Here is a 26117-nt window from a genome sequence, read left to right as displayed (position 1 = left end):
ACTGTTAAGTTAAAACTTAAAAAAAGGGATGATTTGTTTTTTGCTAGAAAAATCAAAGTATTAACCGACTACCTCATTTTGTTGGACTGAATGGCTTATGCTAGTTGTTGACTGAAATATACAACTGCTAGCAAAAATATATAGCTCAAGCCTGCATTTAAGTTATCAACGTAGCTGTTTTAAAAAGATATTTGAATAACCATAAACTATGTCTATATATATTGTCATATAACTATTAAACACGAACCATTAGCTCTCATATATGGCATGGATTAATGGACTAATTTATAAAACAATCAATAATTTAGATTCATACCTACACTACACATACTTATAATTACTAGATCATATTGGTATTTTTAGTCAAAAACTATATAGCAGTCTACACTTGTCCTCTTCCTTTTATCTCTTTTGGAGTTTTGGTTTAGCCTATCCTATTACATGAGGTTCTCAATCATGACCTATTTTTTTCTCATTCGATCAGGCTATGAACCTGTTTGGTTCGCTTGCTCCTTGCCTCACCTTGCTTAGCTGTAGGAAATGGGAAAAAAATAGCTGTTTGATTAAGAGGCTAGCTTGTCTTTGAGACTTGTGCTAGCAAGAAATACCTTGCTGTCATGGGAGAGCCAATCTGGCTAGCTCCAGCCATCAAGATAAGGCTGACCCTACCCTCGCTAGCAAGGAAAAATAATCCTTGTCTCAACCAAATATACCCTATATCTTATATGAAATTAGTTGTTTTCTATTTATCGCTCGTATCTTGTTAGATATGAATGCCATCACAAGAATGGTTTAGTTGACTCACCATGAAAATGACCACTCTACCCCATGCAACGCAAGGGCGTGCACTATTAAGAGGCTGAATAGATGCTAGGGCAAAAAAAGAAAGGTAGGGTAAAAGTGAAGGCGACAAATACATGGGAGTATGGGATCCACTCCTAAAGTGGAGAAGTGACATGGCACCGCGTTCAACAAAACTATGATTTAACCGTTCCAGGGTAGTCAATAAACAATTTTAATAATATTGAAGGACCATAAACATCTTCTGTTTTATTTTATTCGACGGTAGAAAAGTGAATTTAATAATATAGAGAGAGCATAAACCCATTATTTGGGCCTGAAAATTCGGACTATGAGAAAAGTGAATCTACGTGTTTCTAGTGGAGAAATTCGGACTATGAGAGAGCAGTGAGGAATGCCAAGAGGACCTTTTCTATCCAAAATAATGGAAAGAAAACAAATGGGCCTAATCTGTTATTTGGGCCTGGAAACCCATTGCTCTGAAGCCCACTGACGACTAGTATCATTAGGAAGCCCACGTAATAGAGTGAGGAGGAAGGCAACGAAAACCCTCCTCCCCCGCTTTGCCCCCAAACCCCAGTCACCAGCTACCAATGGCGGCCACCGCGATGGACCACGACGGCGGTGGGGGCGACGTGGTCACACCAGGGGAGCTCCTCGGCAACTCCTTAACTCTCGCGGCCGGACGCGGCGCCTACGCCGACGGCCGCTCCGTGCGCGCGTCGGTCACCGGGCGCCGCCGCATCGTGCCGCCCGCACCTGGCTCCGACGACCAGGTAGGGCTAGTTTGGCAGGGTTTCGGAATCCCTTTTATTGGTGCGTGTGATGAGCTGCTTTGATTGGGCTGCAGAGATCCACGGTGGAGGTGGTGGGGCACAAGGCCCATGGAGCTGTGCCGCAGCCGGGAAGTGTCGTCATCGCCCGAGTAAGATGCTAAAATTCCTCATCAATAATGGGCATCATCTGGTTTACAGAATTGCAATTTATACTTGTTTCTGTGAAAACACTCAATGGCCATGCTCGTGTGAAATTCCGATTGCCACACGCATCCCCTGGTTCAGGTTGGTGGTGGGGTGATGCATGTGTCTGACAGTCTAAGCTGTCACAGTGGTATTTTTCAGGCATCTTTGCTGAAGGAAGTCTTCGAACATAGTTTAGTGCGTCATTTTATTTGAAAGTAGGAGTAGAAGTTTGTAAATCTCTGATTCCTGAAAGGTGTTACTTTGGCAGGTAACAAAGGTTATGGCTAGAATGGCCTCTGCAGATATCATGTGTGTTGACTCAAAGGCTATCAAAGAAAAGTTCACTGGCATGATAAGGTGGTGCCTTCCCCATAATTTTGTTTTGCCTTGTGTTGCTTCCATCTTCTACTGTTTCCAGTTGATGTCCTGCACTACATTTGCTTTAGTTGCTTGCTGAATTCTATTCTTGGATTCATGCTGTTGTTCATCTTAGAGATTTAGGCAACCTATCAGGGAAAATTTCTCATGTATGTCCTTTGTTTTACTTGCAGGCAGCAAGATGTTCGTGCAACTGAAATTGACAAGGTTGATATGTACCAGTCATATCGGCCTGGGGACATTGTTAAAGCTATGGTTGTATCCTTAATTAGGCAAATGATGCAGTACAAATAATAATCTGTGTTTTCTTCTCTTGTTATCAACCTTGGTTAGGTTCACTTGCCCTTGGGTTATCCACATCTACCTGCTTCAACTGTTGTTATTTTTTTAATCTTTAAACTTTTGCTTTAAATATCTTTCCTGTTTGGAGTAGTTAATATTTTTGTCTGTCTTTGGATCCTTAAATGATGCCAAAGCTTTCCCTTGGTGATGCAAGGGCATATTACCTTTCCACGGCGAAGAATGAACTTGGAGTCGTTTCAGCACAAAGTATAGCTGGTAGGAAAGGGTGCAAAAGGCAATTTGTTTGTATGAATACATGGAACTGCTCCCATTATTCTAGATTTTGTTAATGTTGCTGCCCATGTGCTTCTTCAGGTGGCACATTGGTCCCAATCAGTTGGACTGAGATGCAATGTGACTTGACTGGTCAAATTGAGCAAAGGAAAGTTGCGAAGGTGGAATAGATGTGCTGGCCTTCCTGACAAATGGTAAGCATGTTAGTAACTTATCTTAGATTGAGTTTTCCCTTGTGTGGGATATATGTACTTCTATCTGCATGTACTATGTAAATGGTGATGATTTGTTGCATCATGACTTATGCTACTCTATACTGCTGTAGAAATTTGACTACCTTTGTTGTCATTCACAGTCGAATGCTCGTCTGCCTTGCCATTTGGTCTCATTCACTCATTTCTCACAGATTTCTTTGTTCTCACATTACAGGTGGTGATGGTGTACAAAATGTGGACCAGTGACACCAGGTCCTTGGGCGTACTACTGATTCTTCGATGTCCAACTTCATTACAGCTGATTGAGCATGATTTTAAAAACCCGGGCTGAATTTAACTAGACAGTTCACAATGAATCATAGACATGGATCCTGTAATCCAACAACCTTGTGATCTGAATCATCGCCTTGGGTCCTGTAATCCAACAACCTTGTGATTTGTAACTCGTGAGCTAATGACATTACAGTTTTGCCCCTGAGTTATAAGTTTTGTTTGGTCGTTGTTGAGATGTGTTGCTGTCTTTCTGGCATGATGGGAAATGGCTTGAGTTTTGAGGACAGGACTTGTTTCAAACAGGTCTGGTCAGCATTTCATTTATGGACCACCCTAGGCTTTAGGCTAGTCTCAATGTATGTTTTATGAGAGTGTCATGCACATTAAATAGGATGCCACATAAGCAAAATTGCTGACTTGGTAGGGTCATTAAATGTAGGACTCATGTGGCTCGGTTACCTAGTTTAGTCTTGGTAACTGCGCCATGAAACTATGCATTGAGACTGGCCTTACGAGAGTCCCATGTCTCCAGCTCTAGTTTCATACACTGGCTTTCAGGGAAGCTCTTCCAAAATTTCCAAAATTGGTCTGAACCGGCACGAATGGCTGTCAACATCATGGTAACATGGCTGATGGTGCAGACCCAGCGCAAGCTGCCCGAAGCAGTTGGTAGTGGTTGTCATTCTTGCTTTTCAAGAAGTCATGTATTTTCACTTTGACCAAATATATATAAAAGAGATTATTAATATTTATAGTACATAGTTAATATCATAATAACATTGCATATACTTTTATAATAAACTTATTTAAAGATATAAATATTGCTAGTTTTTTTATGAATCTAGTCAATTTAATCAACACAAACCCTACAGCGACACGGGGACGGAGGGAATTCAGTAACACTGATGCATAAATGACTGACAATGAAGGACAATTTGCAGGTTTCCTCAGTGCTTCCATTCAAAATTGTTGAAGTAAGGATCTGTTCAACACGACCGTGACTTCACCCAGTAAAACTGGAACAAAAATCAATGCTAATGAAATGAATTGTGGATGCTGAACCATCCACACACCACGCACAAGCAGCTCCTAGGAAACACCATGGTTATTTGTACAATCCATAAGACCCAAAATGCTGAGTGAAGGGCTTGGTCATGATCTTGCAAACAGCTGAGCAGCATTCAGATTGCAAGCAGCCGTCGAATCCCTAAGGCAGCTGCAGAAGCCATCTTCATCTGTAGGGAATGACGCTGGCAATGGTCGGTCTGGAATCACACCAACCTAAAAAAAAAACATCATTCACAACGACTCAGAAACAGCTAAAATCATAAGAGGTATCAAATTCTGTTTTTTAACGCAAAGAACTGGTTCGCTTGTCCTATATATATGTATATTAAATTTTTGCTAACAACACACCTTGTCAATGTCGGTATGTGCAGGAGTTTCATAGCGTGCTACAGTCACAGCTAAGCCAGATCCATCAGATAATCCAAAAACCGACTGAATCTTCCTGAATGTCCGCAGGTAATGGGAGTGAGACAACACACATTCAGAATAAGAACAAGGAGATCATGATAGGGGAGGGGAAAGCAATACCCTTTTCCATATGTTGGTTCCCCATATACGACTGCCCTTTTATTGTCTTTCAGTGCTCCAGCAAGGATCTCACTTGCACTCGCAGTTCCTTTGTTTACCTAACAAGTTTAAAAGTGGTATCATTTGATGTGTACTAACCTAAGAAACAACAAAATAAGGAAAGCAGAAGGACATAAAATGCAATAATCTAGGTAAAGATTTACTAAATCTATCAGTCAATATTTTCTTTAAGCAATGGTAGGTCATACCAGCACCACCAAAGGTTCTGATGCAGCAATTGTATCAGCTCCATCTGCCTCATAAATGTCACGAACACCTTGGCTATCACATATATATACAATAACACCCTTGTCCATCCTGGCAAAGCAGGAGTAAAACTTAATACTTCAATCAACATAGACAGCAGTTCAAAGCTAAAAAATAATCAACTTAGATAGCAGTTGTTATTTATTGCAAGGATACTGAGTGATGAGTCGCTAGATATATTGTGACAGCATGCACAACCAACACAAAGGTGACTGACAGAGAATAAGTTTATATATGAGCTTTTTTAATGTCAAGAAATATATAGCCCATTCACTTCTTTCCGATCTAACGGACTAGATTTGGTAGAACTTTTATGTACCCCTCATGGTGATAAGGAGGAGTACGATCTGTTGGAGGGTGTAATCTTTAAGGAACAAGAAAAAAAAAGAAAGAACAGAAGTTCCATGTTTCTAGGAATTCAGCATTCTTCGGCTCTGCCTAGGTAGCCACCAGAAATCAATCAAATCCTCCACGGAGAAATTGCTCTAAAAATACTGTGGAGATTGATTTTGCACTTCTGTTGATGAATCATTTCCAAGTTGTACTAGACACAAACAAGAACGTGGATATCATATTATCTTCTTTTGGCATAATTCACGCCTCTACGGTAAGGTGTCGTCGACTCATCGTTGATAAAAAAGTTAAACAGTTAATTATCAATCAACATTAAGTTTCATTCAATTATTGACAGATTTCAATGGACCAATGGAGCCTATTCATCAGAATGATGTAGCACAATTGCTGCCTCCATCGTAGAAGACATATGGTGACTGAGATAGGAGCAGAAGGTCTTGGCATCTTGAGAGTTATGAGTAAGCAACAATGGAGATGGACAACTCTCCAACAATGGAGACAATCAGGGAGAGATTAGGATGCAAATAGTTAGATCTCAGCGCTCCCCTGTTTAGTAAGCAACTACGTAGGAAAGTTTCTAAACGAATTATTCAGGCAAAAGGTACTGGCCTCTAAAGTTCAATGATCAGATTTAGTCTATTATTCCAGCCTGTCTGAGTTGGAGTAGAAGGTGCCGTAAAAGTTCTGTCTTAGAAGGCCAATTAGTATTCCAGTAATTTTCTAGGTGCACCAGGACATATGCACAGTTAAGTAGGCCACCAAGACATATGGATAAAGCTCGCATACCATGAGACAATTTGTGGTTTAAACAAGCTTACCAAATCTTAGCAATTTGAATTCCTTCAGGAAAAAGGCCACCACTGCATAACACAACCACGTTAAAATTCCAACAAAAAAAAAACATCAACAAACATCCCAATTTCTGTAGACGCAAACCTGTTATTTCTCAGATCCAACACAAAGGATTTGACATTGTTGTCCCTTAATGTCTTAATGGCTTCCTTAACAGATTCTGTAGGAGGATAATGAATTGACATAATCAGCACTTAAGCAGGACTTCGCATCTGAGAAACATCATGATGCTTCACAATGATATTATAAATTTCTCAAAGTGGTAAACCTGCAGCATTTTGGTTAAATGTTGTCAATTTGATGTAACCGATCTTTGAGCTATCTTTTGAACCTGGAATCTCACACATCCTTGACCTCACTGGGTTTAAAGTGACTGTTTGTCTCCTGTAAATAATAAACAGAGGATGGAACACTTAATGGCTAGTTTTCAGCAAATGGGTTTTATCCTTCTGTTCTCACTATGTAGAAGGGGATTGTATGTATGGCTTACTTCAGAACGACATGCCTGGTATTGGTCCCACTACGAATAGACAAATCTACCGGACTTCCTTCAGGGCCCCTAGCAAATCAGTTGACAGAAGAACATCACCTCTTATTAAGAATATTAAAAAAGCATTGACCTAGGGCAACCAAAATTAAGGAATACAAGTATATAATTATCTGTCTTTTTGTAGTACTACATTTTAGCCACTGATTATATTTACATAGCAATGATAGTTGGCCTTACTGTAAGCGTTCTGCGGCATCATATATATCCATGTCTTCAGTGCTTCTGTCATCAATTGCCAAAATGATATCTCCAGGAAGAATGCCGGCCTTTTCTGCAGGACCACCAGGGGTGGCTGTCATGACAGCAACTCCTGAAGGTGATCCATTAATTGCCATTGGGTAACTAATCGATAAACCTACACCCGTGAGTGCGCCTTGCGTACCAGACTTCCTTCAGAAAAGATAATGGCCTGCTTTATAAGACAGATTACACTAACTAATTGGATCAAAGGCTTTTATGGGAATCAATGACTGAGTTTTATACCCGCAAGCTCTTCAATTTCTCAGGCTCCAAGAAACGAGTAAATGGATCATCCAATGTTGAAAGCATTTTCTTGATTGCTGCATCTGAAATTCAGTATTGATTAAGCAAAATGATCATATGGAATTGAAATTGTACAGTGTGATGGTTTGCTTTCGCACAAATCTATAATGCACTTGAGTTCTGGATCATAGAATTCCCATAGATAATTAGTAATATACTAACAGTGCAGTTCACAAATTTAGCTCCTACCAAAGGAGATGCATTGTAATATCTGTCTGCCTATGATAGAAAAGTAAGGGGCAATGTGCAATGGTGGTTTCCTTTAAACACTTAAACTTGTCCTTGGTTTGTGACAAATGGATTTGAAACACTAATATTAAATGACTGCCAATGCCTCATGCAGTTATTCTGACACGATAGAAGTGTGGTTGTGATGTATTGTACTAAAGGCGTGGTTCTAGTTGCAGTTACGAACGGCAAAGTTGAGGCAGTATTCAAGAATCATACATGTCTCTTCCCTTGTGTTCATTGGTTCATTGCGAAGGGCATTTTCACGGTATCTAAACCAACTTTGCCCATTGAAAGATTTGTCATAGTATGCTCGATCAACCGCGCGCCAAGCCTCCAGGAAAAGCAAGTTTTCCTCTGTAAGCGCCGATGCTTGGATTGCCCAAGAACCAATCATACAAAGGCGTCAGCAGACATAAGAAAGAACATGGAGAGACGATAAAGCCATATGGTTGTACCAATGCTGGAACACTTACAAGAAGGTGCTGTATAAGAAGCCGCTGAGATGGACATCACCAGCACCACCCCTAAAACGACGCGTCCGAAACCAGCAGACATGAAGTGCCTGGATGCCCCATCTGGCCGCAGCGCGCTCATGGCCTTGTAGCACCGGCTGAGGTTGCCGTGCAAGGTGATCATCAGTGAAGAGTAACGAGACAGCATTCTCCTTATTGGCCGCGTCAATCTGGACACGGATGCTCCACTCGCCAAACACTCGGTGGATCTCCTTGAGCATTGCTTCGTTCGGGAGAAACGCCAGGCTACAGCCCGCACTGGTGGGCGGGGTAGGGGTTCCCATATCGATACTACTGCTACCTGCAGTTCAGTCAGCAAAGGTTCACTCAGGAATTGAAGCATCAAGACAGTAGAAGCAATCAACAGGAACACGGCCCACAAGAGTTATCAGTAGGTAGCCCCTGAACCAGAACCCGCCCGCACGCCGCACCCGGCCACCCGGGCCGGAACACAATTGCTTTCATGGAGTATATATCAACAACAGAGCTTGAGAGAAGGAAGGAAGGGTGGGTGGAAGAGACAGAAGCGGGGTGTCATCACCGTGTGAAGGCGGCGAAGGGACGCCCGCGACGGCGAGGCGGAGGACGCGGAGTCGGAGACGAAGAGCGGGCGAGAGCACGTCGCCATCGATCTTCCCCCTTTTCGCTCACCCGGCGATGCCTTTTCGAATGGAATGGAGACTCGAGAAGGCGAGGCCTCCACTTTTCTGGGGTCGCCGCTTTTCCTAAGGCCAAATTGGAAAATAAATTCTTCTGGGACTGGGAGGAGAGGAGCCGAGGAGTGGATAATGGCCACGCGCTGAGAGCCTGAGACACCACGAGCTCAGCTGGAAGACGACGACGACGGCGACGCTGGATTGGGCTAAGCGGTCTGGCCCACCATTCCGACGAGGCTTCACCTTTTCCGGGCGGGCGCTGGCTGGCTGGGCAGCGGCCACGCCACTCGATAGCGACTCGCGTGTGTGGGCCGGGCCAATGAGGTGGCAACTATTGGGCTGGGCCGTATCTGTCCGAGGCCCACTTGTCTGACCTCGCTTCGTCGTCTTGTTTTGCTGAAGAGACACCCGCCGGCGACTAACTAAACCCTCGTCAGCCTTTCCTACCCGCCGGCCGCCGCCATGGACGCCGGCGACGCCTCCACCTCGCTTGCCCTCACGGCGGCGGAGCCATCACCGCCGAGCCCCACCAGGAGGAGCACGAGGCCGGGCAACCCTCCGAAGCGCTTCGTGCACACCCCGATCCCGCCCTCCATCCTCTCCGACCCGACCCTGGCCGCCGCCGCCATCTCCCTTCTCCCGGCCAACTACAACTTCGAGCTCCCCAAGACGGCGCACCGCATACGGTCCGCGGGCGCCCGCCGCGTCGCGCTCCAGCTCCCCGAGGGCCTGCTCCTCTTCGCGCTCCCGCTGTCGCACCTCCTCGCGCCCTACCTCGAGCCCGACCCGGCCAACGACGTCCTCGTCCTCGCCGACGCCACCTACGGGGCCTGCTGTCTCGCCGACCGCCCCGCCACGGCGCTCGCTGCCGACGTCCTCGTCCACTACGGCCACTCCTGCCTCGTCCCCGTCACGTCCTCCCTCCTCCCGGTGCTCTACGTCTTCGTCGAGATCCGCGTCGACGCCACCCGCCTCGCTGCCGCTGTCCGCAACGCCTTCCCGGACCCCGCCGCCGCGCCCCGCCTCGCCATCGCCGGGACCGTGCAGTTCATCGCCGCGGTGCACGCCGCGCGCGAGATGCTCACCAAAGAGGGGTACCGCGACATCGTCGTGCCGCAGGCGAAGCCGCTCTCCGCCGGCGAGATCCTGGGGTGCACCGCCCCGACACTCAAGAAATCGGAGGAGGTGGGGGCGGTGGTGTTCGTCGCTGACGGGAGGTTTCACCTCGAAGCCTTTATGATCGCCAATCCCGGGGTGAAGGCCTACCGTTTCGACCCATTTCTCGGGGTTCTCGTGCTGGAAGAGTATGACCATGTTGGCATGAAGCAGGCGAGGAAAGCGGCGGTGCTGGCGGCGAGGAAGGCCAAGAACTGGGGAGTCATACTCGGCACCCTGGGCAGGCAGGGGAGCACGAAGGTTCTCGACAGGGTGGTGGAGCATCTGGAGGAGAAAGAGTTGGAGCACACAGTGGTGCTCATGTCGGAGCTTTCCCCGGCGAGGATGGAGCTGTTTGGAGATTCAATTGATGCCTGGGTGCAAATTGCTTGTCCTCGTTTGTCCATTGATTGGGGGGAGGGTTTCAAGAAGCCAGTGCTGACAACCTTCGAGTTTGATGTCGCACTGGGCTATGTCCCTGGGTGGTGGGAGAAGGGGAGTAGGGAATGTGGTGGTGAATGTGGTAGTGGGTGCTGTTCAGGATCAGGAACTTGTGGAAACTGCAACTGCAGTGGTGGGGATTTTGGTGGTGACTACCCGATGGATTACTATTCGCAAGATGGTGGTGATTGGAATAGCTGCTATATGAAGAAGAAGCCATCTACTGGCGAGAGGAAATTGCGGGTTCGGATTGGTAAGCACTCATTCTTAACACTTCGTACACAGCCTCCATCTGCCGTTTGACTTGTTCTTATCCTGCACATTACAACTCAAACATAGGCAAATATTAATCACTTAACCAACATTAAGTGCAATGACACGATCGTACTGTAAAACTACAGATGCATGCATCTTGCTGTTGAACTGACCTAGTAGCTTATTTTAATTGGTCAACATGAATCAACATTCTACAAACTCTGGCATCACTGAATCATATACTTATATTATATGACCCAATATGTTATTTCCAACGAGGTTATTTATTTACTACTCAGAGGTTAGGCTTAATATTAAGAAACAGGGAGTGTTTTATAGCCTCATGGAAAGAAAAACTGAACATTAAGAATGCTTTCAATGCTGTACGAATATGTAGTTGTCTGTCGTTTCATGTTTCAGCCTCTGACCCTAGTTTCTATTTACTACTCTGTGGTTAGGCTTCATATTAAGAAACAGGGAGTGTTTTATAGCCTCAAGAATAGAAAAACTGAACATTAAGAATGCTTTCAATGCTGTACGAATATGTAATTGTCTGTTGTTTCATGTTTCAGCCTCTGACCCTAGTTTCTGTATGTAAGTGTGTTAGGTCATGGCAGGGAGAAGTTTCATTTGTCTAATGTCACAGAAGACTGAATAACCCTAGTTATTATGTATATGATGTTTATTTGAGGAATCCCATCTAGAATGTAATGGTCGTCCCATGAATTTTGGTAGGATGAACCCATTCCTAATTATTAAGTTAACCATGTGCTAGTGAGAGATGGGATGGTAATGGATCAGTCTATTCCATTCCTTAAGCCAAACAAAATTGTGAGTGAAAAGGTGCGTTAAACCAAACACCTCCGTAGTGCTTTGCAAACTTGACTGTGATGCAAATTGCCCTGGTTTAATCGTGAGGTCATTGTTTCATGGCACGGCTTAGGTTGCATTGTTTTGATCCCATTTTTCTGGTATGGTAATGGTTTATGTTTTTTGTGATTTTAATTAGCAAGCAACGGAGTTCAAGCCGAGAAGCGTGGAAATCAGGACTCTTGTGGCGTGGAAATCAATACTCTTGTGAGGTAGTCAGGTGAATAGGGATACCGAGAACAGCTTCATGGCATTTAGAAGAATTTTTGACACCAGGGTTTAATGTGGTTGTAACACTATTTAGTTACCAAAAGGAATCTTGTGACATTGTACCTGTATCATTATACTCCACCCTTCATCATCATATAATGTAAATTTGTATCGTACAATCTTTTATGGTAAACATCTTCCCAATATGTGGCCCTATTTGTTTGAGCTTATCTATCGAATCTACTAGCCATTCAGCAATGTTTTTTTGTTTAATGAACAATATTTTTAGCTATAACTTTTCTGACGAACTCTTTAGATTTGGTCAACCGTGTTTTACATGTCTCATTTGGGCTAAGCTAGATAAAATGACGGATGCTTGATACCGTTCAATTATCCATGCAAGGAAATTTGACACGCATAAACTTATTTTAGAAACAGCACTTGTTTACAACCGTGATACAGATCAATAAGTACCACATACCTAGCACACAGCAAACGAGGCAAACGGAGCTCTAGTTCCAACAGGACAAACGAGGGCAAAGGAGTTCTAGTTCCAAAAGAAGTCTATGACGACATATATGCAAACTGCTTTGCTTAGGAATTTCAAATTTGCATTGCCAGCACGCAGCGCAGGCAGCCACCTTCGTGGAGCAGGTGGAACGCGTCGTTGATGTCAGCCAGGTTCATGTTGTGGGTAATGTACTCGTCCACCTTAATTTCCTGCAGACAGCATCAATTTTGGTTGAGCAGAAGAACAAAAATTTCATTCAACACTTGATCTGGTAAGTGTTCATGAATCATGATAGTGCAGTACCTTGTTCATGTACTTATCAACAAGCCATGGGACCTGGGTTCGGCTCTTGAAGCCACCGAAAGCTGTTCCCTTCCAGACACGACCAGTCACGAGCTGGAATGGCCGTGTGGCAATCTCCTGGCCAGAAGCAGCGACGCCAACGATGACAGAGGTTCCCCAGCCCTAAAAGGTGTGCACCCCAAATTTCAATAAGTGAAAGGGAAGGATATAGTACTTTCAAATGGTTGAATAAACAAGATACAATTCAGAGATAAGCAGCAACACTCCAGATGTTGCAATGGGAATGCTTACCTTGTGGCAGCATTCCAGTGCAGCCCGCATAACTGAAACATTTCCAATGCATTCAAAACTGTAATCCACGCCACCATCTGTAAGATCAACTAAGACCTGCTGTATTGGTTTGTCATGATCTTTTGGGTTAACAAATTCTGTAACTCCAAAGTTCTTTGCTGCAAACAGTGAGACAAAGATTAGAGTAGGCATGTGTTTCGCAGGTATATACAAAGGATGGAATAATGAATACATAATTTGTTTAAATGATAGCTCAACCAGTACAAGTAACTACACATCCTGTGCCAAAAGGCAATTTGGACTAAGAAGCTACTCCAACTGGATTGCTTGTATCAAGTTTGTACATTTGCACTCATGGATTGTTTTGGAAATTCACAATATCCCCAAAATGTACCTTTGACTGTTGGGAATACATTAACACGAGGAAAGAAAAATCAGGTTCAGGAAATTCAGAACTCACAAGTCACTCAGATTCAGTAACTACAGTTGTTGCATCAAAGTTTCCCTGCACTTAATAAACATATGCTTTGAACTTCTATTAGCTGGGGCGGTAGATATACTGCTTACATGGTAGAAATTATTAGGTTTAGCCTACATAACATAACTTTGGAGATTTTCTGTTCCACATTAGATAAAGGTGAGCACTAGTAAAAAAAGCAACAGAACTTAGTAGTCTCAATTTATTAACAGGTTCCACAACTTGCACAAGAGAATGGACACTTTCAATGCATTGGAAACAAAAGAAATTGGATTTGCCCATTTCATCAGCTGATAAACAAAAAACAACGCAAGAGGAGAATAGAGGGTTCATGAACAGAATTGCAAGGATATAAATCATACCAACGTCAAACTTTTTATTGTCAATGTCAATGCCAATGATTCGAGAAGCACCAGCAGCTTTTGCACCCTCAGCAACCTAAAATAGAAACTCAGAAATCAAAATCCTATTCACTAACTCAGGTTTATGAGAATGACCTAATAAGAGAAACTTACTGCAAGTCCAACTGTGCCAAGGCCAAAAACAGCAACAATAGAGCCAGCTTCAACCTTTGCAGTATTCCACACTGCTCCAAGACCTGGATGATTGTACTTTGTTAGATGTATGGACAAACTAAACACCACTTATTATTGGAAAACATTTAGAGGATAATGAGAAAATATGTAAAAGTGCTAAGCTGCTAAACATGTTGTCAGTAGTTCAATCAGTGTAGCAGCAGTATGGTAATTCACAATTAATTCATTTCACTGAATAAAAAATTAGGGATTTGCATCATCACAAACAGAAATGGAGTGCAAGTTTCTGCATGAGATCAAAACCACTAACTTTTTGCTAGTTGCACAGGTCATAAACAGATGTAAGAACATCTTGGTCATTGAGTATGTTAAGAAAACATTGGTGCTAACTATTGCAGTTTAGGCACAAACAATGAGAAAAAACGTTGGTAGTGATACAAGTATACAGCTATACACTGAGGCAGACAAATATATACTGTAGCGTGTGAACAGTGCCGGATTGGATTTGATTATATTGATTTGGTTTGCTAGGGAAGAGATAAGTTAGATTGGTTTGGTTTGTTAGGAAAGAGATAAGTTAGATGATGATTCAGTTAGGATATTTCCTTAGGAGTCAAGTCAGTCATCTCTATAAAAGAGAGAACCCGGTATCAATTGTAATCAAGCAAGAACTAAGAAGTAGTCTACGGACGAAAGGATTCTTCCTGCTCCCCCAGCTAATCCATATCACACATGCAAAGTTACTTAGCACTAAGCCACACAACAATCAGTATGGCAGGATAACTGTCCTGAGGATCAAGGAATCCTCAAAAGAATGGAGTAATATGTAGCCTGAGTCAGCAATTCATATCCTAAACATAAAAGCCAGTAAACATATATGAAAAGAACATACCAGTAGGAACACCACAACCAAGCAGGCAGACTTTATCTAGGGGGGCCTGTGGGTTGATCTTTGCAACACTGACATCATGCACCACAGTGTACTGGCTGAATGTTGATGTCCCCATGAAATGGTAAATGGGCTTTCCATTTACAGAGAACCTGCTCTTCATATCATTCATCATGACACCTACGCCTGTGGCACTACGAACCTTACCACAGAGGTTGGTCTTTCCGCTCTTGCAAAACTTGCATTCTTTGCATTCTGCTTGGTAACAAGGAATGACATGATCCCCAGGCTGCACCTCAGTTACTCCTTCGCCGACACTTTCCACAACTCTATTAACGCAAACAGAAAAAAATTTGTCCACCACAGCCCAACAATGAGTTACTTCATGTATGAAACCAAAGCAAATATATATGCTTATTACCCGGCAGCTTCGTGGCCAAGAATGCAAGGAAACAGACCCTCAGGATCCTGCATAGCAAATGGAAGTATTAATATTGATCTAGCGTTATGACATGACCACATGGTCAACTAAATAAATACCCACAACTGCACAGCATGCGTCTAACTAACAATACCAAGTTTCAGCAATATTCTTAGGTTACCGCTGATGGCACGATCCCTGATAAGAGGGAAAAAGTCTTACAGTGCGCCATCAAATCCTCGTATTTGTTTAGGAACATTATTTTTATCAACCATTCTATAAAATTCTAGGGACATAGGCACATAGCCACAAGATGAAGTGCCAAAACACGAAGAAAATGCCAAATTACATCAGAACAGCGACTGCCCATCAGCATCAGGATTGCCATTTGCCACTATGGCAAACTACACCCACCAGTGTGAGTGACCAATTCATAGAATTCCAAGAACCCTAGATTGGAAGAAAAACCCCAAGCAAGCATGGGTGAGTTGGGGGAAACAAGACAATACCTTGCCGCTCCAGGTGTAGTGGTCGGTGTGGCAGAGCGCGGTGAAGAGGATCTTGACGCGGACCTCGCCGGCCTGCGGCGGCGCCACCTGCACGTCCTCGATCACGAGCGGCTTGTTCGGCTCGTACGCTACCGCCGCTGCACGCACAGGTCAGCCATGAACCCCCCACGCCAGATCAAATCAAACGTCGTACGAACTCGGAACAATACCAGGGAACTACTACCACCACAGATGCGAAGAAGCTAGAGAAGACAAGATCAAGCAGGTTACCTTTGCAGGTGATGACCTGACCCTGGGTGGAGGAAGCCATTGCTTCCTGGGGGGAGTAGGGTTTTGGGTGTGGGTGGTGGATGTGATGGAATGGAGCAATGGAGAGGATGATGTGGCTGTGAGGTCCTCGGGGATATAGGTAGGGGAGAAGAAGAGCAGCCGGCGGAGCAGGTGGAGGATGAACTGGGCTGGGCCCGCTCTGGACATGGGCTTCCCAAATTATTGGGATGTAGCCACCTTGGCAGATCAGTCTGAGGTTCGTATAGAGAATTTTCTTTCTTTTTTTTCAGTAATATATAAAAAAGAAAGAGAATCACGCGGAACATAATTAAAGATACGTGTTAAAAAAGGATACCGTCAACTCTTGTTTCCTGGTTTCTTGTTTTTGAGCTTGCAGATTCATAGGAAAGATCATGCTCTTCCTCGCTAAAAACTATGCAGAACATATCATGCTTACTCATTCATTATAATTAACGATGATGGTAAAAAACAAAAATTTACAGTTTTGAGTAACAGCAGTACCACATTCTGAAAGCACAATTTTGAGTATAAGCAGTTCCCTGTTGACCTGTTGTGTTCATTAACAATTTGTTCTTCAGTCAGTCCCAAGCTGACGACTTCCATGTTTGCTTCAGCATCTTCACCGATTATTCGTAATCACAGACAATTGGCTCTTTGTTTTTGTACAGAACATTGCATACACTGATACACGCATGGTTCCAGTGTCAAAAGTATAGCATTACAGCAGTTCGCTATGAACGTTTGCCTTATTGGAGCATAGAAAGGCATGGCATGAGGTCCACAACTTCAGCAAGTCTCTGTCAGTTACTCCGATTTGTTCTCAGAGTTAATCCGCTGGGCTAGCAACAGCAGCCCAAAAGCCGTGAATAAGGATAGGCCGGTAGATGTGTAGCCAAGAACAAGCAGTGCGGTCTTGAGCGACTGTTTTTGGAAGAAAAGGGTATGAGAGAAGTTAGCTGGAAGGTCGAATAGAACTCACAAGTTGACTGAACTTTATAATATTCAGGTTAGCTATGTTTTATTACCTTGGCCAGCTGCAATGCATTGTCATTTGCGTATTGCATTGTACTGTCAGGAACATTTTGCACACCTTGTGCTAGTTGCCATGAGATGAATCTGCGTCAAGAAACAAATGTCAGATCAGATGTATTTACTTCCTAGTTCCGAATATCACAGATGCACTAAACCAGCCCGTAGGGCATTCCAATGATAATGCAAAATTGCAAAGTATGTGGAGGTGAATTCTTTAGACAAAGAATGTGACTGGCTGACCAGGGTTTGAACCTTGTTTCCACGCCAGTCGCCAGGGGCGCGATTCTATTTCTACCCTCTACCCCGTGACAAGAAAATAGAAGAAAAAATTTGTAGTGTGGTGTGTCTCTACAATCAAGGGCACCGCTAGGTTATCCATCTGATAAATGGTGTTAACTAGTTGCAGATAACTTAGGAGAATCTTTTGACGACAAATCACGAAACATGTTGGCATAAATTATGTAGCCACGTGAAGTGAAGCATAAACATCATACCAAGCATACCATAAACTATGTATACTTGAGAGTTGACCAATATCAATCTAGTGAAATCCAAATTATACTTTCAGAATAAGAAATTTTGTGGGAGTCTGAATATTACCCAAAAATTGCCGCTACTGCAGCACCGATATTGGCACTTTCAGCAGTCACTTCGAACTCCAGTTCTCCAAACTGGCAGGAGCAAAAGATTAGATTTAAACCATGTTCACAATTCACATAAGGGTCATCAATGTGCTTAGAAGCTTATTACCTTAAGTCTCCTTTTTTCTTTCATAGCCTGAACATCAGATTGAACCACTGGGCGTGTCCAAAGTAGCTTACCATTCTTGATCATTGTTTCAGCAATCTACAGAAGTACTACAAAAGCATGTTACATTTGTACATGCCCTGTGGTTTAATCTCTTGACAATTATCGATAGAAGGTAAGTTAGCAATGATGCAGAGGAAAAAAAATGCCTTGCTGTAAGTAGTGGACATATTTGTCATGCTAGAATCAAATTCTTTTATAAAAAAATGATTATGTGGAACATTTTTTTTTGGGCAAAACTACGGCAGGCGATTGCTGGCCTGAACTTTGTATATAAATCATATGCTAAGGTCAGAGCATACAAGATTTGTAAAGGTATGTGGAAGTTGGAACCATTTTTATCTCTGATCCCAGTCATAGCATCGACAAGGAATAATGTAGTTAGCCAGGAATAAGGTGGACCACAACTAATGGTTAGAGCGTGAACAAGTAGCTGACCTTCTTGAGTTCTCCCTGACCATACTGCCCCATTGACTGAAACCTCCTTCCAGCTGACACCAGCCGCTTGCCAAATGCTACACTATGTAAAGCAAACAGCAAGGGACGCAACCTTCAAACAATCGAGGACTGAATGCTGACAAGTGAAAACATCATATAGGTGGCAGTCCATGCCTGGTTTGGCGCTGTGCGTCAAGTAGGGCTCCATCGATGGCAGCTGCTTGGCGATGCTATTCGATGCTGACGTATCAGCCAACTCCCATGCTTTCGCCAGGTTCAGGAGCAGATCACCCACTTCTTGGCCACACTATGTCTCAGCAAAGAAATGAGCATTGTAAGCGTGGTTGCACTGCTGCACTGAGTTCTCTAGCAGTCTAGCATATATCACATTGCTGAATGCTGAGCTCTTTGGTGCATGTCTACCTCATCGAGAACTGGCCCATTGGAGAGATCAAAAGCGGCATCATTGAGCTTCAAGAAAGGAAAAAACAAGTGCTGTTATAGCAAAAGAATATTTTCCCACTAGATAGTAGAATTTCAGTGTGGATGCTGTGTGATCATGCATACTGCTTACTGAACCAGTGGTATTTCCAGTAGAGCATAATATATATTCTGAATGAACTTTCCCACTTTGCTAACAAATGTGGGAACAAGCAGGTGGATCCTAAAATAAAACGATGAGCCTAAGCAGCAGCCACTTACGTCAAGACGAAGGTCGCGCGGGAGCTGAGCGAGGAACTTGGGCGGAAGAACCAAGCAATCCTGCAACCAACCAACCAAATTACCAGCCGGCCGCACGGCACGGAGACAATCAATAGCTAGGAATTTGAACAGGTAGCGGCATAGACTAAACACTGTAGGAAGCACGTGGTCTTACCGCGAGCTCCTGGAGGAGCGGCAGGACCGGCGGCTCCTCCTCGGGGCTGTCGCCGCCAGCGGGAGAGGAAGTGGATGCGACGGGCTTGGGGGAGTCGGAAGACACCGCGCGCGCAGGAGGCGGGGACATGCGTCTCCGGAGACGGAGCCGGGAGGGCCCGGACTCCCCGGCGCCGGCCGGGAGTAGCGCGGCGAGGAGTGGGCGGCGGAGGACGGCCGTGGCCATTCGGAAACGGCAGTGTGTGTTACTGTGTTTTCTTGTTGGTATTTCGTTTCCTTGTGGTGCTGGTATTTTCGGAAGGAACCGAACGGAATGCTGGCCTGTTCCGGTTGGGCCCACGCTATCTCTTCGCTTCCAATGGAAAGCCCGGGCCGTCGTCTCGTCGGCGACAAAATGGATCGCACACGAGACGGCGACGCAAATCCACCCCACCTCTGTCACTACTGGAATCATCAAGCTTAGACTATCTGCATCACTGCAAAAATGGCGATGCCCGGGTAAAAAAGAGAAGGCCTAGGAGTTGAGGATGCATGAACAAAAGATTCTTCAGTCGTCAATGTTACTCATCCATTTTGAACTAAAAGACTTTTTGTATTTGTTGATGTTGAAATCCATCCTAAGCCAACATACTAGCTGGACCTTGAACGTCCAAAAAGATTGTACTCCGTCCCTAAAAGCTTCAATTTCTAGAATCCGTGTCAGTCAAACTTGTTTAACTTTGACCAACTTTATAGAAAATAGCATCAATATGTATAACATAAAATGAGTATCTTATGAAAATATATTCAATGATAAATCTAATGGTATTAATTTGGTACTATAAATCTTAGTGTTTTTTCTATAAATTTGGCCAAAGTTTTAAAAAATTGACTTAAGACAACTTTAGAAATTACAGCCTTCAGAGACGGAGGGAGTAGATAACCTGTAACACAACAAGAATGCAGTGTCATTGATCAAATCGATTTAGAGACCCATAAAACTGATGTAGAGCCTGTTCTTGGTGAAAACTCTTCCGAGTTTCACATGGAAAGACCCATCAAAAAAGAGCACGTGAAGAATCTTCTATAACTAGTAAGGCCGCCTAGGATGCCAATAAATCTTGCCAGGAGACCTACTAAATAGGAGGAGTTGAGATAGTGGAGTCAGGGTAAAGGAGTTGATATGTTTTATTTTTTTTTGATGATTGGATAGACGGGATCTCAATCGTACGTGGAGAGAGGGAGTGATCTTATCTTATCTTAGTAGAAAACATCTTGAAAACACGTTCTTCAAGTTTTACACATAAAAAATTACCTAAAACCGAGTTTTAGTCTGAACCTGGTCGGTTTCCAAACACGAGCAGGCTAAGCCGACTTTCACGGACCTGACGAGGTTCTGGTTGCCTGAAAAGGGGGTGTCAGCTTAGCCGACTCAGGAAGTTACTGGCACTGTTTAAGTCGGCTAAACCGACTGGATGCAGCTCGCTATGGCTCACTGTTTTCACTATGCAATTTATTGGTCTTTTTACCGTGTTGTTTGACCTCAAATATATTCATGATGTCTTATAATTTGTTCATGGTGCTCAAAATCACCTTGGGACATTCTTGAGTGCCAACAGTTTTTTTAGATATGTAATTATAAGATGTTTTGATTATTTAGATCTATAGTTAAATTAATTGGCCAGTCTTAGTTACTGACCTCTATTAAGCTCTACCAGCCAAAAGCGTGAACGTTTGCAAAATGGATTTTTAGGCATTTCTAAGATGAAAAGCTTGGATTACATACTAAAATATTATCCAGTATTCATCAAACAAAGGATCCACAAACTTTTTTTATTTGCACAAATCCACACTCTAATTGCTACTAATTTACACCAAAAAGGTCATCAGCATTTTTCTTTGAGAAGGTCATCAACAAATTACAGCAGCACCGACAACGAAGCACTAAAGCCCAAACGCTTGTTGGGCCAAAGCTACAAGGCCCACCACACACATCCTCTTTCCTCTAAGCTTCGGGCTTCAAGATGCCATTGACCACGGACAGGCCCACGACGACCCCGAGCGCCTCGGCGCCGGCGACCACCGCGGCCTGCACCAGCCCGTCCCCGGCGATCTCCGCTCCGGCCACCAGCTGCAGGCCCTCGCCGGCGACCTCGCCCGCCTCCTTCTCCGCCTCCGCCACCGCCTCCTTCACGGCCTCCCCGCCCACCGCCGCAGCCTCAGCCGCCGCCTCCTCGACGGCCTCCTCCACCTCCCGCACCGCCTCGGCCGCCGCCTCCTCCGCACGCTCCAGCTTCTTGCGGATGCCGAAGAGCCCGATGCCCGCGGCGCTCGCTGGTGGAGCTTTCGCTGCCGATGCCGCGGGAACCGCCGCGGACAGCAGGAGCAGGGCCGCAGAGCGCCGGTCGAGCCGCGCGGCTCCCGCGGCTGTGGCCACGCTCCCGCGGCGGCGAGTGGGCGGGGCAACGTGGAGGCGGATGCTGCTGCCGGCGATGGAGACGGCCATGGTGGATGGTGGAGACCTCTGCTCTGGTCTGGTGGTCGCTCAGGCCGTGGGGGACGACTGGGCAGTGGCGAGTGGCGCGGAGGTTGCCTGGTCCAGGATGTGGTGGGTGTTGGCACCAACGAGATCCGGACATGTCACACGCAGACGAAGCAGCACATGTGGCTCTCCCTTCGCTGTCTCTTTGTGCCCTGACCAAAAATCTCTCTCGCTCTATCTATGTATGGCTGCCGTTAAATTCCATCGAAATCAAATTTGTTAGATTGAATAGACTGCAAACAATTTCTATCTAGAAAAGAACATCCAGTATTCCAGTTACTTGACAGTCCGCTGAAACTGAAAGAAATCTGGCCCTAGTCCGGATACAGTCAACGTAGACAGGGGTGGCCCAGGATTTGAAGGATGGGTATTCAAATTTTAAATGCAGTTTTTTTTTTCTTTTTAGGGCCTTGAGACTAGTTTTTAGCATGTACAATTGATTATAGCATCACTTAATACTTATAAACACAGAATTGAACATTATACTACCCTTGATTTGAACCAGGCCTCCCCCGGAATGCAGAGGTGACCTTAAGTTCTGGACTAGTCATTGGTTTAAACGGAGAGAAAGTATCTGTCAGTACTTCGATAATCATTTGTATTTTGTATACAGCTGTTGCTTTCAGACTTGAGTCTATAATCTCTTTCAGCAACAGTTGCTTCAAATGTGCATGGATCCAACCAAATTTGTGTTCCAGTGATCAGAGGAACCAGCAGCCCAAAACCGTCAGAATCACAATTCACAATGTATGATCCTTCTTTGCTAAATACAGACCAGATGGCAACCAATTTCCATGCTATGCTAGATTAGAAAGATTTACATTTCGTGTTCCCCACTCCTGTGATGTGCTCGTAGGCGGCGAATTCTTTGCTGCATTTCAAACCTCGCATTGCAAGGAGACATCCAGCACATAACAATTGCAGCTTCCTCCCCATCTGAACCATGTTACTTGTTTCCGAGGGCTAAGTTGACCCTGATCTCCCTGCCTTCCAATTCCTGCATTGTGCAGATTAGCATTCAGCTCGACACATTCTGCAGATTCATCAATATCCAATGCGCCATTTGAACAAAGTAAACGTTGTTTTTTTCTCGATCACGCAACAGGTTTGCGCATCAAAGTAAACGTTGTTCAATCAGCAGAAAGAAAGAGCAGTTAGAATTCAGTCCCTTTTCAAGTCTATGTGAGCCATAAAAATATTCCGTTATCTGTAGTAACTAGTATCTAGTAAGCAAACATACTTCAGTCTTCAGCACAACACATTTTGTCTGAAGCCATTCCTCTTTTCGTGGTTGGGTAGCATCATTAGTGGGTGCATCTGAACCATGTGCTTAATCAGGCAGCAGGATTTGCAAAGAAGTTTTTTTTTCAGAGATACCCGTGTGCAAGTTTCCTTAACTTCACAGATCTCTCGTACGTACCGTTCCGTTGAGCGAGGAAATAGCCTCGTCCATCTCCTCCTTGGTGGAGTAGCAGACGAAGCCGTAGCCCCGGGAGCGGCCGGTCTCGCCGTCGTAGAGCACCCTCGCGCCGACCACGTTGCCGCAGCGTCCGAACGCCTCCGTGAGCATCTCCGAGGTGACCGTCCACGACAGGTTGCCGACGAAAAGCTTGTGCTCCGTCTCCGGGTACAGCGGCAGCTTCGGCTTCGGCCGGTCGGCGAAGTTCACCTTCATCGTCCGGCCACCGTACAGCTGGTCGATCGGAGAAATGAGATCGATCGAAACCCGTCACGAACAAACACAATAGAGTGATGTGCTGCTGGAAACACTGCTGGCAGTAATGGTAATGCGTGTGGCTGACATCAGCACTGTATATACTTACGCTGCCGTCGAGGTTCTTGATTACCAGCTCGCAGTCTTGAACCGTGGTCATTGTCACGAAGGCGAACCCTCGGCTTCTTCCCGTGATGCGATCGTACAACACCTAATGAACATGTAAGTTCACATGAAGTTAACCCAATGTTGTGCAATTTCAGTTTGTCGCAAATACATCGATGTTAATTAGATTGTTCTAGTTGCAACAATTGTGTAAAGGTAACAAATTTCCTGGGACAAACGAAGGATAATTCTGAAGATATCGGACTGCAATTACTGGACAGCCGATTGATATGCACAAGCAAAGATTGTTCATTTCCGTATTTGAGCGAACACTGCACGTACCTCGACCATCTCCGGGCTGGCGTACTCCTGCACAATGCCGGCAAGCTGCGCGCTGTCGCAGTTGTACGGCAGGTTGCCGAAGTAGAGCTTGGTGGTGGTGGTGGTGCTCGCGGCCACCGACGGTCTGCTGTCTTGCGAACTACCCTCGACGGCTCCACCTTCCCCATCCTGAACTTCGTCTTGCTCTGGTAACTGTTCCTCTCGCTCCGCGACCTCCTCCAACTCCTCGACAGCCGTGGCCGCGGCCTCCTCCCGCGACGCCATCACTGTGACCGCGAGCGCGCGCCTCCAGTGCCCGGGCACTGCCACCGCGGGCGCGGCGACGAGCCGGTGGTGCGGTGCGCGCGCCGGGCGCGGAAACACTGATGACGACGCGTGATGGAGCTGCGCCCCGGCAGCGCCGTCGGACAGGAGGCGCAGCGCAGAGTGCGCTGCGGCGGTGGAGAGGCAGGAGTTGACCATGGTTTCCGGTAGCCGGAGGAGCGGGAGGGAGGCGGCGGCCACGGCCACGGCGAGGCAACGGAGCGGGAGCAGCTGGGCGTTGTGATGTGGAGGGGCGCGAGGCCAGCCAGTGGGAGGGGATAAGTGGCGGGGTTGACATGAGCCGTTGACACGTGGGCCCGTTTGTGTGGTTCTTGATGTGGGTACGTGTACGTCATATAGTAATTAGATTATCTATTACTTTACATTTTGGTTTGGTTCTTTGTAGCATCACACGTCAAAGTCTTATAAAGATTCACATCTTTTTGGAAGGTTATTCAAGCCCTACGCTCATTTGCCAGCTTGTTCCAAGCTAATGTCAATGCTTTTTCTTTCTATCTTAAGTACTCCCTCGGTTCTAAACTACACAATACTAGTTTATTTTATTTTTTTTATGAAACTAAAGTGCAGGCAATAGGCATTTAGATGGTGGAACGGCTTTCACTCTTGGGCAGCGGAGTAAGCATCTGCAGAAGAGCTTCACTGGCCTTTTCTTATGAATCATGCAGAGCGGTGCAAACTGCAAAAGGCTTTACATAAATAGTTGGGAGAAGCCTCTCATTGCTAGACCAATAGTTTTGATCAGTGATCACAGCAACTTGATAATGATGTAGATTACAAGAAATCCTATTATACATGACGGTTTACAGGTGACATATTCTAAAAACATCATAGATCAAGGATGGGTTTATTTGGACTCCAACAGCTAGCCCATTTACAAGCATCGAGTATTATATAATAACAGACTTAGGATTTCTAGATCGACTATCTCCCACCGCCGGTGGTCTTTCTCTCACTATGTTATCCTAAACGCTAAACGGTAAACAGTCGGTCACCCTTCGTTTAGCGTTTAAACTGTTTAGACGGTGTTTAAACGGATTAAAACGGTCTAAACGGTTTTACACAATATTACAAAAATGTGCATATTTTTTAATGTAAAGTCAATCATTCTATCATTTATACATATTTATGCAACTAAAAACCATTTATTTTATTATGTAATATATGTTTATGCATGTTAGAAGAATTAAATATACATATTTATGCATGTAACAAATCAATTTTATATATTTATAAATACAATAAATTAAAGTATACAAATTGTTGATATAAAATTCAACTAGATTCACCTGGTGTTTGCCTAAACGGCCGTTTAAACAGCCGTTTATCACGTTTAATACCGTTTACAACCGTTCCGTGTAGGCCGTTTCGTTTTCTCCTTTTTGACCGTTTAAACGGTCAACCGTTTAATTTCCCGTTTACCCCCTAAACAAAACAGTTTGCCACCGTTTACCGTTTAATCGGCCGTTTAGGCCGTTTAGGCGAACACTAATCTCTCATCTCTCTCTAAAGCAGATCGGACTCCCTCCGATAGCGTCCCCTCCCATGCCGAGCTGACTAGTCAAGGGACAACCTAGCTCGAATTCAACTGGTTCAAGATTGTATACCATTTTAGTATTCTTCCTGGTACGAATAATACCAAGACCAAGGAGCAGATGGAGATGAAGATAATGCTGCAAAATGGCATGCAAGCAGAGGTCCTTCAAATGGTGATTTTCAATTTCCTGTATTAATCCTTTTAGATCAACTGAGTTTTAGAACACATGGTGCTTACATGACAACTCAAACCTATGACGGAGAAACATCCTACATGGTAGATTGCTATAACGATCAATTTTTTCACACACTATCAGGCCCAGTTTGGGCTAACTGGGCTCCCAGGGATTCCATTATAAACACAAATATCAATCTATGATGGTTCAGTTTGGTCCAATAAATATATTACGCGGGATACATAACTTTTTTTCAATCCTCATGATAAGTTAATCGTGACATG

The 26117-nt window shown here is 44.6% G+C and overlaps 7 protein-coding genes across 7 annotated transcripts; 2 read left to right on the top strand and 5 right to left on the bottom strand.

Moving 5' to 3' along the window:
• LOC8056440 (exosome complex component CSL4) lies at positions 1343-3440 on the top strand. Its single transcript, XM_021458692.1, has 7 exons — positions 1343-1577; positions 1652-1726; positions 2032-2120; positions 2315-2399; positions 2618-2699; positions 2799-2911; positions 3147-3440. The coding sequence occupies exons 1-6, from the start codon at positions 1395-1397 to the stop codon at positions 2885-2887; spliced, it is 603 nt and encodes a 200-aa protein (XP_021314367.1). The 5' UTR covers positions 1343-1394; the 3' UTR covers positions 2888-2911; positions 3147-3440.
• On the bottom strand, positions 4120-8923 carry LOC8084705 (carboxyl-terminal-processing peptidase 2, chloroplastic). The gene is made up of 13 exons (XM_021458472.1): positions 8691-8923; positions 8111-8450; positions 7854-8006; positions 7347-7429; positions 7041-7249; positions 6804-6872; positions 6582-6697; positions 6398-6473; positions 6280-6321; positions 5050-5158; positions 4802-4899; positions 4622-4715; positions 4120-4486 (listed from the first exon to the last, which is right to left on the bottom strand). The coding sequence occupies exons 1-13, from the start codon at positions 8775-8777 to the stop codon at positions 4358-4360; spliced, it is 1605 nt and encodes a 534-aa protein (XP_021314147.1). The 5' UTR covers positions 8778-8923; the 3' UTR covers positions 4120-4357.
• On the top strand, positions 9111-11961 carry LOC8056439 (2-(3-amino-3-carboxypropyl)histidine synthase subunit 1). Its single transcript, XM_002454727.2, has 2 exons — positions 9111-10654; positions 11666-11961. The coding sequence occupies exons 1-2, from the start codon at positions 9268-9270 to the stop codon at positions 11740-11742; spliced, it is 1464 nt and encodes a 487-aa protein (XP_002454772.1). The 5' UTR covers positions 9111-9267; the 3' UTR covers positions 11743-11961.
• LOC8056438 (alcohol dehydrogenase class-3) lies at positions 12127-16147 on the bottom strand. The gene is made up of 9 exons (XM_002452987.2): positions 15945-16147; positions 15675-15811; positions 15166-15212; positions 14748-15073; positions 13835-13917; positions 13682-13757; positions 12842-12999; positions 12551-12712; positions 12127-12456 (listed from the first exon to the last, which is right to left on the bottom strand). Exons 1-9 carry the CDS (start codon positions 15982-15984, stop codon positions 12340-12342), a joined length of 1146 nt encoding a protein of 381 aa, XP_002453032.1. The 5' UTR covers positions 15985-16147; the 3' UTR covers positions 12127-12339.
• LOC8056437 lies at positions 16379-19403 on the bottom strand. The gene is made up of 9 exons (XM_002452986.2): positions 19120-19403; positions 18945-19004; positions 18666-18713; positions 18417-18549; positions 18243-18319; positions 17748-17843; positions 17598-17668; positions 16991-17081; positions 16379-16886 (listed from the first exon to the last, which is right to left on the bottom strand). Exons 1-9 carry the CDS (start codon positions 19342-19344, stop codon positions 16770-16772), a joined length of 918 nt encoding a protein of 305 aa, XP_002453031.1. The 5' UTR covers positions 19345-19403; the 3' UTR covers positions 16379-16769.
• Positions 20876-21720, bottom strand: LOC8056436. Its single transcript, XM_002452985.2, has one exon. The coding sequence runs from the start codon at positions 21601-21603 to the stop codon at positions 21103-21105; it is 501 nt and encodes a 166-aa protein (XP_002453030.1). The 5' UTR covers positions 21604-21720; the 3' UTR covers positions 20876-21102.
• Positions 22194-24368, bottom strand: LOC8084704 (28 kDa ribonucleoprotein, chloroplastic). The gene is made up of 4 exons (XM_002452984.2): positions 23801-24368; positions 23463-23564; positions 23060-23332; positions 22194-22636 (listed from the first exon to the last, which is right to left on the bottom strand). The coding sequence occupies exons 1-4, from the start codon at positions 24260-24262 to the stop codon at positions 22586-22588; spliced, it is 888 nt and encodes a 295-aa protein (XP_002453029.1). The 5' UTR covers positions 24263-24368; the 3' UTR covers positions 22194-22585.

Source organism: Sorghum bicolor, chromosome 4 (assembly GCF_000003195.3).
Source record: "Sorghum bicolor cultivar BTx623 chromosome 4, Sorghum_bicolor_NCBIv3, whole genome shotgun sequence".
Classification (NCBI taxonomy): domain Eukaryota; kingdom Viridiplantae; phylum Streptophyta; class Magnoliopsida; order Poales; family Poaceae; genus Sorghum; species Sorghum bicolor.
Note: the sequence above shows the minus strand (reverse complement) of the source record. Positions and strands in the feature narration are given on the sequence as shown.

What these genes read in the sequence shown, in the direction of transcription:
- LOC8056438 (XM_002452987.2), bottom strand. Translation starts at nt 15,984, where the DNA reads ATGGCTTCCTCCACCCAGGGTCAGGTCATCACCTGCAAAG. An exon ending in TGGTTGTGGTGTTCCTACTG is followed by an intron (nt 13,918 to 14,747) that starts GTATGTTCTTTT and finishes ACAATCATCCAG; the next exon opens with GTCTTGGAGCAGTGTGGAAT. An exon ending in CACTGGAATGCTGCCACAAG is followed by an intron (nt 12,713 to 12,841) that starts GTAAGCATTCCC and finishes CACACCTTTTAG; the next exon opens with GGCTGGGGAACCTCTGTCAT.
- LOC8084705 (XM_021458472.1), bottom strand. Translation starts at nt 8,777, where the DNA reads ATGGCGACGTGCTCTCGCCCGCTCTTCGTCTCCGACTCCGCGTCCTCC. An exon ending in AGAAATTGAAGAGCTTGCGG is followed by an intron (nt 7,250 to 7,346) that starts GTATAAAACTCA and finishes TTCTGAAGGAAG; the next exon opens with TCTGGTACGCAAGGCGCACT. An exon ending in GATGCCGCAGAACGCTTACA is followed by an intron (nt 6,873 to 7,040) that starts GTAAGGCCAACT and finishes CTGATTTGCTAG; the next exon opens with GGGCCCTGAAGGAAGTCCGG.
- LOC8084704 (XM_002452984.2), bottom strand. Translation starts at nt 24,262, where the DNA reads ATGGTCAACTCCTGCCTCTCCACCGCCGCAGCGCACTCTGCGCTGCGC. An exon ending in CCAGCCCGGAGATGGTCGAG is followed by an intron (nt 23,565 to 23,800) that starts GTACGTGCAGTG and finishes CATGTTCATTAG; the next exon opens with GTGTTGTACGATCGCATCAC. An exon ending in TCAAGAACCTCGACGGCAGC is followed by an intron (nt 23,333 to 23,462) that starts GTAAGTATATAC and finishes CCGATCGACCAG; the next exon opens with CTGTACGGTGGCCGGACGAT.
- LOC8056437 (XM_002452986.2), bottom strand. Translation starts at nt 19,344, where the DNA reads ATGGCCACGGCCGTCCTCCGCCGCCCACTCCTCGCCGCGCTACTCCCG. An exon ending in CGCGCGACCTTCGTCTTGAC is followed by an intron (nt 18,714 to 18,944) that starts GTAAGTGGCTGC and finishes CCTTTCTTGAAG; the next exon opens with CTCAATGATGCCGCTTTTGA. An exon ending in ATGGGCCAGTTCTCGATGAG is followed by an intron (nt 18,550 to 18,665) that starts GTAGACATGCAC and finishes GCTGAGACATAG; the next exon opens with TGTGGCCAAGAAGTGGGTGA.
- LOC8056436 (XM_002452985.2), bottom strand. Translation starts at nt 21,603, where the DNA reads ATGGCCGTCTCCATCGCCGGCAGCAGCATCCGCCTCCACGTTGCCCCG.
- LOC8056439 (XM_002454727.2), top strand. Translation starts at nt 9,268, where the DNA reads ATGGACGCCGGCGACGCCTCCACCTCGCTTGCCCTCACGGCGGCGGAG. An exon ending in GAAATTGCGGGTTCGGATTG is followed by an intron (nt 10,655 to 11,665) that starts GTAAGCACTCAT and finishes GATTTTAATTAG; the next exon opens with CAAGCAACGGAGTTCAAGCC.
- LOC8056440 (XM_021458692.1), top strand. Translation starts at nt 1,395, where the DNA reads ATGGCGGCCACCGCGATGGACCACGACGGCGGTGGGGGCGACGTGGTC. An exon ending in ACATTGTTAAAGCTATGGTT is followed by an intron (nt 2,400 to 2,617) that starts GTATCCTTAATT and finishes ATGATGCCAAAG; the next exon opens with CTTTCCCTTGGTGATGCAAG. An exon ending in TTCAGCACAAAGTATAGCTG is followed by an intron (nt 2,700 to 2,798) that starts GTAGGAAAGGGT and finishes GTGCTTCTTCAG; the next exon opens with GTGGCACATTGGTCCCAATC.